Source organism: Mercenaria mercenaria, chromosome 8, assembly GCF_021730395.1.
Source record: "Mercenaria mercenaria strain notata chromosome 8, MADL_Memer_1, whole genome shotgun sequence".
Classification (NCBI taxonomy): domain Eukaryota; kingdom Metazoa; phylum Mollusca; class Bivalvia; order Venerida; family Veneridae; genus Mercenaria; species Mercenaria mercenaria.
In genome coordinates, this window is record NC_069368.1 from 80,700,102 (window position 1) to 80,714,380 (window position 14,279).

A 14,279-nucleotide genomic window follows, 5' to 3' on the forward strand; every position below is an offset into this window, starting at 1 on the left:
TTTCATTTAAGATTCTAGAAATAGTGGTGTAAATTTCTTTTTACCAATAACAATTTTTTCTCCCATATATGCTCTCTATATATGTGTTGAGTGTACACAGTACATAAAAATATATGACAATATATTCATACCATATGTTACTTCAACAAAACAAAATTCTAGAATAAAATATGTGAAAAAGTTGCTTTCAAAGTGTCTTATAATATGTCAAGATTACACTGCAACCATATTGACAAGTCATTTAAAGCATCTACAAAACATTTTATGCAAAATGAAACTAGAGCTATCACTAAAGGTGATGAATGTACCCCCCGCATGCACTGACACAGTACATTGCAATTTGACACACACAAGACTGCATAATTATGTGGACTGTATGTATATAGACTGTATGTATACAGTATAGTAACAAAAAACAAAGTCCCAAAACTATGCAGAATATTTATCTAAAAGAATGTAACATGCCCCATGCACAACTAGGGTTGGTACTGATCACTTGTGTGAAGTTTCATTAAATTGTGTGCAAGGGTTTGGTAGATTAGTCATGCACAAGATTGCATATGCTTACTGTATGTACATAGTATGTTAACAAGAAACAAAGTCCCATAACTCTGCAATTTTTGTCGCTGAAAGAACCTAACATGCCCCATGCACAACTACTGTTGTTACTGATCAGTTGTGTGAAGTTTCATTAAATTGTGTCAAGGGGATGAGGAGAGATGGTGCCAACAAGATTGTGTCTATGTCTATAGCATAGTAACAAAAAAACAAAGTCCCAGAACTCTGGAAAAAAAATTTCTGAAAGAACCTAACATGCCCCATGCACAACTACTGTTGTTACTGATCACTTGTGTTAAGTTTCATTAAATTGTGTCAAGGGGATGAGGAGAGATGCTGCGCACAAGATTGTGTCTATGTATATAGTATAGTAACAAAAAACAAAGTCCCATAACTGTGCAAAACATTTTTCTAAAAGAACCTAACATGCCCCATGCACAACCACTGTTGGTACTGATCACTTGTGTGAAGTTTCATTAAATTGTGTCCAGGGAATGAGGAGAGATGGTGCGCACAAGATTGTGTCTATGTATATAGTATAGTAACAAAAAAACAAAGTCCCATAACTCTGCAAATTTTTTTTCTAAAAGAACCTAACATGCCCCATGCACAACTACTGTTGGTACTGATCACTTGTGTGAAGTTTCATTAAATTCTGTCAAGGGGATAAGGAGAGATGGTGCGCACAAGATTGCGTCTACGGACAGACGACCAGACGGACAGACAGACAGACAGACAGACAGACAACCTGAAACCAGTATACCCCCCCTTACAACTTTGTTGTCGGGGGGTACAATTACTGGTCTTCTTATTTGCATGAGAGAAAGTATGAAATAAACCTACTACAAACAAGTAAGAATAATAACAAGAGGACCATGATGGTCCTGAATCGCTCACCTATCCCCACATGACCCAGTGTTGAACTGAGTATGATGTCGTTATTTCTATTATTTGACACAGTGACCTAGTTTTTGAGCACATGTGACCTACATATCATCAAGATAAAAATGCTGACCAATTTTCATGAAGATCCATTGAAAAATATGGCCTCTAGAGAGGTCACAAGGTTTTTCTATTATTTGACCTAATGACCTAGTTTTTGAAGGCACGTGACCCACTTTTAAACTTGACCTAGATATCATCAAGGTGAACATTCTCACCAATTTTCATGAAGATCTCATGAAAAATATGGCCTCTAGAGAGGTCACAAGGTTTTTCTATTTTTCGACCTACTGACCTAGTTTTTGACCGCACATGACCCAGTTACGAACGTGACCTACATATCATCAAGCTGAACATTCTCACCAATTTTCATGAAGATCCATTGAGAAATATGGCCTCTAGAGAGGTCACAAGGTTTTTCTATTTTTAGACCTACTGACCTAGTTTTTGACCCCACGTGACCCAGTTTTAAACCTGACCTAGATATCATCAAGCTGAACATTCTGACCAATATTCATGAAGATCTCATGAAAAATATGGCCTCTAGAGAGGTCACAAGGTTTTTCTATTTTTAGATCTACTGACCTAGTTTTTAATCCCACGTGACCCAGTTTCAAACTTGATCTAGATATCATCAAGGTAAACATTCTGACCAATTTTCATGAAGATCCATTGAAAAATATGGCCTCTAGAGAGGTCACAAGGTTTTTCTATTTTTAGACCTACTGACCTAGTTTTTGACCGCACGTGACCCAGTTTCGAACGTGACCTAGATATCATCAAGGTGAACATTCTCACCAATTTTCATGAAGTTCCAGTGAGAAATATGGCCTCTAGAGAGGTCACAAGGTTTTTCTATTTTTAGACCTACTGACCTAGTTTTTGATCCCACATGACTAAGTATCGAACATGACCTAGATATCATCAAGGTGAACATTCTGACCAATATTCATGAAGATCTCATGAAAAATATGGCCTCTAGAGAGGTCACAAGGTTTTTCTATTTTTAGATCTACTGACCTAGTTTTTACCCCCACGTGACCCACTTTCGAACTTGACCTAGATATCATCAAGCTGAACATTCTGACCAATTTTCATGAAGATCTATTGAGAAATATGGCCTCTAGAGAGGTCACAAGGTTTTTCTATTTTTAGACCTAATGACCTAGTTTTTGACCCCACGTGACCCAGTTTCGAACTTGACCTAGATATCATCAAGGTGAACATTCTGACCGATATTCATGAAGATCTCATGAAAAATATGGCCTCTAGAGAGGTCACAAGGTTTTTCTACTTTTAGACCTACTGACCTAGTTTTTGACCCCACGTGACCCAGTTTCGAACTTGACCTAGATATCATCAAGGTGAACATTCTGACCAATTTTCATGAAGATCTTGTGAAATATATGGCCTCTAGAGAGGTCACAAGGTTTTTCTATTTTTAGACCTAATGACCTAGTTTTTGATGGCACATGACCCAGTTTCGAACTTGACCTAGATATCATCAAGGTGAACATTCTGACCAACTTTCATAAAGATCCCATGAAAAATGTGACCTCTAGAGTGGTCACAAGCAAAAGTTTACGGACGCACGGACGCACGCACGGACGGACGATGGACGACGGACGCCGCGCGATCACAAAAGCTCACCTTGTCACTTTGTGACAGGTGAGCTAAAAATTAGAGTCAAAAATGACTTTGATACAACATCATAAATAAAACAGTCTTACATTAACTCTTCTTATTGAAGAGACTGTTGTCAATGTTCTTAATTTTGTGTGATTCAAGGACCATAACTCCAAAATGACAAAGACTATCCATCAGGCTTTGTGGCCAAGATATAATGCCCATAAATATTCTGATTAAGTCTGGTTAACATTGGATAAGAAATGCTTAAGAGGACATTGTCATGTTTTTGCAATTTCAAGTAAGTCAAGAGCAGCTCAGACTGTCTGGCAAAACTAAGAACATGATTTTGTTGCATTTAACATCGCACTGACACAATTATACAACATATGGTGACATTCCAGCATTGATGGTGGAGGTGCATTATTTCATCATGAGCAGGCATCTGGATAGAACCACTGACCTTCCGTAAGCCAGCTGGATGGCTTCCTCACATGAAGAATTCAACACCCTGAGTCAGGCTCGAACCCACATCGATGAGGGGCAAGTGATTCAAAGTCATCGACCTTAACCACTCAGCCATTGAGTCTTGGAGTGTCTGAGATATTACTGACATAAGCACTTGGACTATATCCTCATGCCAATAACTACTTCAGGCACTCTAATAACATTTTAACAAGAGGACCATGATGGTCCTGAATCGCTCACCTCTTCCCACATGACCCAGTTTTGAGTATGACGTCGTTTTTTCTATTATTTGACATAGTGACCTAGTTTTTGAGCTCATGTGACCCAGTTTTGAACTTGACCTAGATATTATCAAGATAAAAATTCTGACCAATTTTCATGAAGATCCATTGAAAAATATGGTCTCTAGAGAGGTCACAAGGGTTTTCTATTATTTGACCTATTGACCTAGTTTTCGAAGGTATGTGACGCTCTTTTGAACTTTACCTAGATATCATCAAGGTGAACATTCTCACTTATTTTCATGAAGATCTCATGAAAAATATGGCCTCTAGAGAGGTCACAAGGTTTTTCTATTTTTATACCTACTGGCCTAGTTTTTGACCACAGTTGACCCAGTTTCGAAATTGACCTAGATATAATCAAGGTGAACATTCTGACCAATTTTCATGAAGATCTTATGAAATATATGGCCTCTAGAGAGGTCACAAAGTTTTTCTATTTTTAGACCTACTGACCTAGTTTTTGATGGCACTTGACCCACTTTCGAACTTGACCTAGATATCATCAAGGTGAACATTCTGACCAATTTTCATGAAGATCTTGTGAAATATATGGCCTCTAGAGAGGTCACAAGGTTTTTCTATTTTTAGACCTACTGACCTAGTTTTTGACCGCACATGACCCTGTTTCGAACTTGACCTAGATATCATCAAGATGAACATTCAGACCAATTTTCATACAGATCCCATGAAAAATATGGCCTTTAGAGAGGTCACAAGGTTTTTCTATTATTTGACCTACTGACCTAGTTTTTGAAGGCACGTGACCCACTTTCGAACTTGACCTAGATATCATCAAGATGAACATTCAGACCAACTTTCATACAGATCCCATGAATAATATGGCCTCTAGAGAGGTCACAAGGTTTTTCTATTATCTGACCTACTGACCTAGTTTTTGAAGGCACGTGACCCACTTTCGAACCTGACCTAGATATCATCAAGGTGAACATTCTGACCAATTTTCATGAAGATCTCATGAAATATATGGCCTCTAGAGAGGTCACAAGGTTTTTCTATTTTTAGACCTACTGACCTAGTTTTTGACCGCACGTGACCCAGTTTCGAACTTGACCTAGATATCATCAGGATGAACGTTCAGACCAACTTTCATACAGATCCCATGAAAAATATGGCCTTTACAGAGGTCACAAGGTTTTTCTATTATTTGACCTACTGACCTAGTTTTTGACGGCATGTGACCCATTTTCGAACTTGACCTAGATATCATCAAGGTGAACATTCTGACCAATTTTCATGAAGATCTTATGAAATATATGGCCTCTAGAGAGGTCACAAAGTTTTTCTATTTTTAGACCTACTGACCTAGTTTTTGATGGCTTGTGACCCACTTTCGAATTTGACCTAGATATCATCAAGGTGAACATTCTGACCAATTTTCATGAAGATCTTGTGAAATATATGGCCTCTAGAGAGGTCACAAGGTTTTTCTATTTTTAGACCTACTGACCTAGTTTTTAATGGCACGTGACCCAGTTTCGAACTTGACCTAGATATCATCAAGATGAACATTCTGACCAACTTTCATGAAGATCTTGTGAAATATATGGCCTCTAGAGAGGTCACAAGGTTTTTCTATTTTTAGACCTACTGACCTAGTTTTTGAAGGCACGTGACCCAGTTTCAAACTTGACCTAGATATCATCAAGATGAACATTCTGACCAACTTTCATAAAGATCCCATGAAAAATGTGACCTCTAGAGTGGTCACAAGCAAAAGTTTACGGACGGACGGACGGACGCACGCACGGACGACGGACACCGCGCGATCACAAAAGCTCACCTTGTCACTTTGTGACAGGTGAGCTAAAAATAAGTTTTCCAAGGATTTATATTAAACAAGATCCAATCTTTACACAATTTTATTGTTCATTAAAGTGTCACACGTATAGCTGTTTAAACAGTATATACATAGTCTAACATGTACAGTTAAAAATAAAAACAACATGTGTTATACACCCAGCCAAATATGGCTTATAAGACAATGATACAGAATCATACTGTCAAAGGATCGCATAATTTGTGATGTGCAGTAATAATATTGTTCTTCTAAATCTTCTTTGTGGTAAAACTTTGAGATAAGTACAAATTAATTACAACATGCATGGGCTCTGTCACGACCCAAAGCATTCAGTTTAAACTGCCCAAAACTTTGTCAGAGCCAACGTAACTTGAAAACATCAAACATGTGATACATTGTACACTTTTTCAAAACTGTTTACTAGGGTATGTTATACAAATATAATTCTATTCTTATATGTTACGTTATGAAATATAGTGATTATTTTGTATCATTATTATATAGATTGTCATTGTACATCATTCATTTAGTTAATATTAATTTACTATGACTAGTTATCGTTTTCAGGGATGCTGTTATGAACATAAATGGCCTTGACCTCAGGAGGTCTGCACATGCATCAAGGGGGCTACAAACAACTTTGTTAGTTCTATTAATGCTTAGCATGTAAGCAAAATTGTATTATCTGAGAATACTCACCTGTATTATTTTTTTAATACTGAGTCTACTAATACTGTAGAGTCCATCATTAATCAGGAAATAAAAATTTCAGTCTAATAACAAGATGCACAAATTTTTGAGCTTCGAGGGACAGGACAAAAGAATTATAGGCGGAAAATCCTCTTGTAGATCTGTCTCAGGTAGCACTGTAAGAACAAAGATTTCTATTTGGTCAGACTCCTTAAAAACAGGTGATACAAAACTGCACGTAAAATGGGCCAAGGTGTAGGGCTCTGAGGGCTAAGGTGTAGGGCTCTGAGGGCTAAGGTGAAGGGCTCTGACAGTACTTGAGAAGAAACTCCCTGAACTTGAAGATGAATGCTCAAGCTTTCAGATGAACATGTAAATACAATGGAAAGGCTGATCTGTTGTATTAAGAGTCATACCAACACAATTTAAAGCAAGGAGCTGTGTTCAATAAACGCTTGATGCCCCCAGTGGCATCCTTGTTGATAGATTTTGCACCTAAGTCCAAAACGAGGTCAAGGTCAAGGTGAAACTGAGGTCAGGTGATGTTTGAAGATGAGGAATGGTCACAGTTTACATCTGTATTAGTATCAATTCATTCTTGTAAGGGGTATTGATGCTAGACGAAATGGTCCCCTTTGGTTAACCAAGAGATGGCCCATATAAAGCAACCTAAGTCCAAAATGAGGTCAAGGACAAGGTCAAACTGAGGTCAGGTGATGTCTGAAGACGAGGAATGGTCACAGGTTATATCTGCATTAGTATCAAGTCATTCTAGTAAGGGGTATTGGTGCTACATGAAACTGTCCCATTTGGTTAACCTCATACGGACGAACGGACAGACAATCACTATATGCCTCCCGCATCAGTAGATGCTGGGGGCATAAAAACTGCACGTAAAATGGGCCAAGGTGTAGGGCTCTGAGGGCTAAGGTGTAGGGCTTTGAGGGCCAAGGTGTAGGGCTCTGAGAGTTAAGGTGTAGGGCTCTGTGGGTTAAAGTGTAGGGCTCCGAGGGCTAAGGTGTAGGGTTCTGAGGGCTAAGGTGTAGGGCTGAGGGCTAAGGTGTAGGGCTCTGTGGGCTAAGATGTAGGGCTCTGAGGGCTAAGGTGTAGGGCTCTGAGGGCCAAGGTGTATGGCTCTGAGGGCTAAGGTGTAGGAGCTGAGTACCTGAGAAGAAACTCCCTGAACTTGAAGATGAATGCTCAAGCTTTCAGATGAACATGTAAATACAATGGAAAGGCTGATCTGTTGTATTAAGAGTCATACCAACACAATTTATGTCATACAGCGACATATGACAAAGGGTAAATTCCAAATAAAATCAAAGCTGCTTTTCATGACTCAAGATCAAGTAATTTTTGTGATACATGTGTCACAAACTTTTATGTGCTTCTATGCAAATTTCTAAGTCAAGGGTGACAAGAATTCCCAAATAAAACTCCCTAGTGCTGAATAATATTCACACATGGTTTTGTGACTCTTGATTAAATACCTTTTGAGACATGTGTGACAATAACTAATGAAACATGATACAAAATGAACTGAGAATAAAAAAAGTATGTTGTTTTCAAGGGCCATAACACTGTTCTGGCAGAGTGAAGTCCTTATGGCATCTATACACACAACTTCACAATCTGAATAACAATTCTATAATGTTCCATGACTCTTCGATATATGTATGACACAAAGTCAGATGGATGGACAGACATACAAACAAAGGCAATTCTTAATGCAACCCAACAACTGCAATCCAGACACACAAAAAAAATCTAGGAAAGCACAGAAAGATGAGTTTTCAAATAGAGACAAAGGTTTTGTAAAACACAAGGTTATTCAAGGTTACTAAGACAAACACAGCATATTAACACTAATATATGATGCATTGGAAGACCATTTGATATTCCTTTAACATGAAATTCTCAGAGATTGGAGAAGCTGTATCTTCACAATAAAATAGCAAGAACTGAACAAGACAAATAAAACAGTGAACAAGCCTGCTACTGGCAAGTTTAATTAAGTACTTTTTTTGACTGCCAGTACCTGCTGACATTCAGTATCAAGTTTGTGGCAAGTTCTATATTGTTTCATATATTTAGGACTTTTTTTTTTGGTTGATTGCAAATATCTGACAAAAGCTGTTCAAGCTTGCTCAACCATTTGAAGCCCTTCAACCTAATACCAGCTTACACATTAAAGCTATATAGCAACATATTCTAAGTTGGAAAATAAAGGGGCATAATTTTGACAATGTGTAAGCAAGAGTTATGAAACTTGTCAAGTGTGGTCATCTCATGTTGCCAAAGACCTGAGAAATCTTAAAACACCTAGACATGAAACATGCTTACATACAAAACTTTCACAAGTTTCTATGCTAAAAAGAGGCCTAATTTCAATAAAATGAAAGCTAGAGTTAAAACACTTGCCCTATGAAGTTTTCTAATAATGCTTAATATATGTATGAAGTTCAATGCATTGCATTCTATAGTATTTTTTAGAAATGTGCTTACTTGCAAAACTTTAACCATTTCTTAGTTAAGAAGGGTCATAATTTCAACAAAAGCTAGAGCTATGTTGTGTACCTGTGTAGTGAGTTCATCTCATGATGCAAAATATCTCAGTCTGTGAAGTTTTAAAGCATTTGACCTTAAAAGTTTAAGAGAAATCTGTTTACATGCAAAAAATTTGTGATGTGGACCTCCATGAAAGGGTGACAGCACAAACCTTACTATTTGAAAAAAATTATAGTCTTGCTAGAAGACCCTGCTGGCATTCGATGTGATGTTACAAGCAAGGTTCATTTTTTACATTAAGGACTTTTCATTTGACTGCAAGTAGCTAAAATGGATCTGTTGACATTCAGTATCATATAACTGGCAAATGAAATCAGTACCAGTGTATGATAATATAACATGTTAAAACATTTTACAGCAAATAAGTAACAAAACATCAGTCTGCAAAAATGGCACATTTTAACATAGTTCACTCACGAGTATTGATAACAATTTCATAACACTTTTGTTATTAACAAAATACTGTAATTTTACAGCTACCATTTTTATTTCCATATCCTGAAGTGTATGGTCCCACTTTCATTCCAGCAAGTTTATATTACTGCCTCCTCTTCAGCTGTAAAAGGTGCTGTTTTCCTGCCACAAACACTATCACTTTTTTCTTGTACTAGTCTGGTCTGAAATTGCCTATGAACAATACCACTTTTTCCGTGCAACTTAAAATATCCATGTCATTACCAATATCACTTCTTTCCTGTTCTGAACTTAATGCATGAAATGTGTATCAATATGATTTTTCCAGTACTTCCATGTCATGAACAATATCACTATTTTTTCCATGCACTGAAATGCTTTAAATTTCATGTTATTATCAATATCACTATTTTTTCCATGCACTGAAATGCTTTAAATTTCATGTTATCAATATCACCTTTTTCCATGAACTAAATTCAGAACTGGACACTTTTATGTCATGAAAAAAAAAATCTTTTTTTTTTACATGTACTAATTTCAATGCTTGTATTTTTCATTTCATGAACAGTATCACCTTTTCCATGTACTAACTTCAAAGTATTGAAGCTTGAAACTTCCATGTACATGGACTATCAAATTATATTCTTCTTCCTTGCATTTATCCAGTATATAATATTGTCATGGTATTTACTAGATACATATTTCAGATATAAATTGCAGCTAATTAAAATCTTTAAATCTTATGTACTGAGATTCTGAAGTACATACACAGTAATTTAGCATACATATGCAGTGTAGTTTTAGTACTCTTTTCTTAAAACTTCTGTACTTGCTATAAAACTACTTCATTACCATTTCTAACCCTGATCATGTGATAGAATGAAAGCTTGTCCAGTGTCTCCTTTAAATATAATGATCTATATTTCACCATAATCATTGTAATACCATTTGGTCATTATTTCTACCCTTGATTTTGTAATAAGTACTGTATGTTCAAACTGACAAGACCGACTGTTGTCTTTGGACACAATAGTCCATTTGTCTGGCCACAATTTATACTTCTCTGTACCTTCGCATATCACAGGTTCTGCAATAGAAGAAATAAATATTTTTAAGTGTATTTACTCTAACCTAATGGTTAACAAGCTTCCACAACTTAAACAAACAAGAAACAGAAACCTGGTCTTAAATTAAGAATGCATAATTATTATCTTATTACCAGTTTGAAAACTGTAGTTAAATTCAAAGTACAAAAGGAACACCATGAAGGCCCAAAAGATGAATGCAACAAACACCTTCATCTTGAAATATGATATATAGGATTATGGCAAGAAAGAAGAAGTCAACTGGAACATTTCTGCACAAATTTGATCAGATACTAAAGATCAAGTTTGGTAAAGATCTAGAAAAAAGTTGTTCAAATGTCTTCTTTTAAAGTTCCAACAACCCCTATGTGCAATCAGGCCGAACCACTTGAAAAACCAGAACTGCCTTATGACATCCCACTTGACCATTAGAAGCCTAGCTTACAAACAAAAATTTTAGAAAAACTTTCTAAGTTGAAAACTGGGCATAATTTTGCTAATATGTAAGCCAAAGATAAAAACATTGTGAGGTCATCCCATCATGCAAAACAATTGGTCTAGTAATTTCTGATACACATGCTTTATAACAAAACTGTCATAAAATTATTATGTTCAAAATGTTCATAATTTTGACAAAATAAAAGCTACAGTTACGCCAGCAGCCAGATGGGGTCACCTCATGAAGCCAAAGTAATCAGGTGTGAAGTATAAAATCATTTGGCTTAATAATTAAATTTTAAGTTAAAAAGGAGCATAATTTTGACAAAATAAAAGCTAGAGTTATGTAACTTGCCCCTTGAGGTCATCTCATGATGCCAAAGAGGTGTGAAGCTTGAACGCATTCGGCTTGGTAGTCTTTGAGAGACCTGGCTGTGGACTATCAGCCATTTGGGATTCAAGATCAACAAACTGGACAATATGCAACAATACACTTTGCAGCTGATTTATTTAGAAGGTGCCATGCTTGATGACTGTGTCCAATATTGCTGACCTCATGTAATTTCGTTCAACCTATTTATTTTACATGGACTGTAGAGGAAGGTCTAACATACATATCTTAACAATGTTTAAAGGCTGCTTCTAGGATGGACTTCTGATGTTAGTTTGTCTTAGTAAAATTTTACTGAAGAAGCAATGTTCCCTGAGCTAATTGTGTTCTTTCAAGATCTCAGCTCTATACTTGGATGATGATGCTGATGATGAATGTACTATTTGGATTCTGACATCTTACCACTGTCACAGTGTAACCAGGCCTGACATTCTACCCCTGTGGCACTGTTACCAGGTTCAAAACTTTATCCGTGCCAGTTCTAACATTTTACCACTGTGACACTGTTACCTGGTCTAAAATTTTACCCCTGTGACACTGTGACCAGTTCTGACATTTTACCACTGTGACACCATTACCTTGACATTTTTCTCGTAACTTTCTAATCTGGTCTGACATTTTACCCATGTGACATTGTAACCTGGCCTGACATTTTACCCCTGTTCACTGTTACTGGGCCTAACATTTTACCCCTGTGACACTGTAGCCTGGCCTGACATTTTACCCCTGTGATATTGTTACCTGGCCTGACATTTTACCCGTGACATTGTAGCCTGGCCTGATATTTTACCCATGACACTGTAGCCTGGTCTGACATTTTACCCCTGTGACACTGTTACCTGGCCTGACATTTTACCCCTGTGACACTGTTACCAGGCCTGACATTTTACCCGTGACACTGTTACCTGGCCTGACATTTTACCCCTGTGACACTGTTACCTGGCCTGACATTTTACCCCTATGACATTGTCACCGGGTGTGACATTTTACCCCTGTGACACTGTTACCAGGTCTGACATTTCACCCCTATGACACTGTCACCGGGTCTGACATTTTACTCCTGGGGCACTATTACCAGGTCTAACATTTCACCCCTGTGACGCTGTTACCAGCCAGACATATATTGATCAGTTACATAATTATTATATATATACCAATAGTAAAGGTCATGCCTGGTTCCATTGTTTTCATTGTTTCTGGAGTTTCGTAGGCTGAAATTGAAAAAAGAAAAGTAAATTTCAGAATGTTTTTGACAGATATCCAAGACATTTTTCTAATAATGCCTCGCCTATGCCACTATGTCTCATTCAGAACTTTTTACTTGCGCAATCCATGAAAACTGGGTAAACAACACACTTAAGTTGTGAAAACTGAAGTTTGTCATGGGCTTAAATACCTCAATGAGAAGCTTTACATCTCTGAAGAAAATAATTTAATAACACAATTTTTTTTAAACTCTGCATTAGTGACACCAAGCCAAATTAACTGCTCTTGAGGCTATATTTCTTGCTGTGGTGTATTCAACTGGGTTGGTGTTTTTTTTATCACTAAAAGAAGATTTTAGCTTTATGAAATAAAGATATCAAATAGCAAACAAAGTACATGTACTTACGAACATGAAATATATCTGGAGGTCCATGAAAGTATGAGCCTATTCCATGTCCTGTGATTTGAGGTATTACTACAAAACCCTCTGAGTAAGCATGCTCACTGAAAAAAAATTGTGAATCATGACAATTACATGTACAGTCACTGAAAAAAATTAATTGGATGTAGGATATATATGTATTTTTTAAAGGGAGAACAGATCAGTTACCTATAAAAAAGATATAGAATAGTTTGTACAACTGAATAGAAATGGAAAATGAGATCTACATCTGATTCAGGCCTTTTCTAGAATTACCTAAATTCAAGGCTATTGGTATTTTTAAGCAACATATGAACAGAATCTATTCTGCTAATATAGAAAAAGGTTCTGAGCGAAGGGAGATAATTATGTCTAGCAAACCCAGGTTATCACTGATAAGCCTCCAGATTAACTGGAAAACTGCAGAAATCTGACCCCAGTCGTAAACTTTTTCATGTAAAATCATCAAATGACAATCAATCAAAACAAGATATACATGTTTAAAATGCTAATAAAATTATCTACAACTTGCATACTTTATTTGTTAATTTATTGCCATATTATCGGATTTATGATCTTGTTATCCAACAGACCATGGTAATTTACGCCCGATCTGATATAAACAGTAAACATGCAGCGTTCGCGTGACACCATGTGTCTTTGTTTCAATATGTGACTGGTTAATAGCTATGAATATTAATGACTTTAATTTATCCAATCAGAAAAAAAGGTTTATGAATACATTACAACTTGATGCATATTCGTACGATACTTATACGCAAAGATATAGTCCACCAAAGTTGACCGTGTTTTTCTCAGAAAATACGAATTTTTCAGACATGCACCATGTACCAATGCAAGATATACATTCTGAAGTTTAATTTGGTACCAAAATCATTTTTTGGAAACGCCATTTACCCGGTCGCATTTATTTCTGAAAATAGCAATTTTCGGAAAATCCGAAGGTCACGCACGTTTCAGGCCGACCGCCATTTTGAAATTTATGATAACACAAAACCGATACGACATCAAAGTCTGAAGAAACAAAGACTGATTTCAACAATGAAAACTTTTTTTTCTCTCTTTAAAAAAAAAAGTAAAGTAGATGAAAATACACTTTGCTCTTTGATGTGTAATGTGTACAACAGTATTAGACAATTATCTTTTAAATACCTTATTGCTTTTCCAATATCACAGAATTTGGCACCTGGTTTACAAACATTTATTCCTTCCATTAAACTCTGTTTACCCACTGTCAACAGTTTTCTACCAGCTTCATCTACCTCTCCAATCATAAATGTCTCTGACACATCACCATGGTAACCATGATAAAACACCTGAAGAAAAACAAGAGATCACAGAGTGATCT

At 36.6% G+C, this 14,279-nt stretch overlaps 1 protein-coding gene across 3 annotated transcripts in view; it reads right to left on the reverse strand.

Moving 5' to 3' along the window:
• Positions 1-5,742: 5,742 nt before the first annotated feature.
• Positions 5,743-14,279, reverse strand: part of LOC123565991 (methionine aminopeptidase 1D, mitochondrial-like) — a 29,226-nt gene continuing 20,689 nt past the window's right edge. For all 3 annotated transcript variants that reach the window (XM_045359786.2, XM_045359785.2, XM_053550257.1), the window contains exons 5-8: positions 14,084-14,247; positions 12,896-12,993; positions 12,438-12,494; positions 5,743-10,456 (exon numbers count right to left, since the gene is read on the reverse strand). In XM_045359786.2, coding sequence (XP_045215721.2) covers positions 10,287-10,456; positions 12,438-12,494; positions 12,896-12,993; positions 14,084-14,247 — 489 coding nt within the window. In that variant the 3' untranslated portion in view covers positions 5,743-10,286. The remainder of the gene's footprint in view (positions 10,457-12,437; positions 12,495-12,895; positions 12,994-14,083; positions 14,248-14,279) is intronic.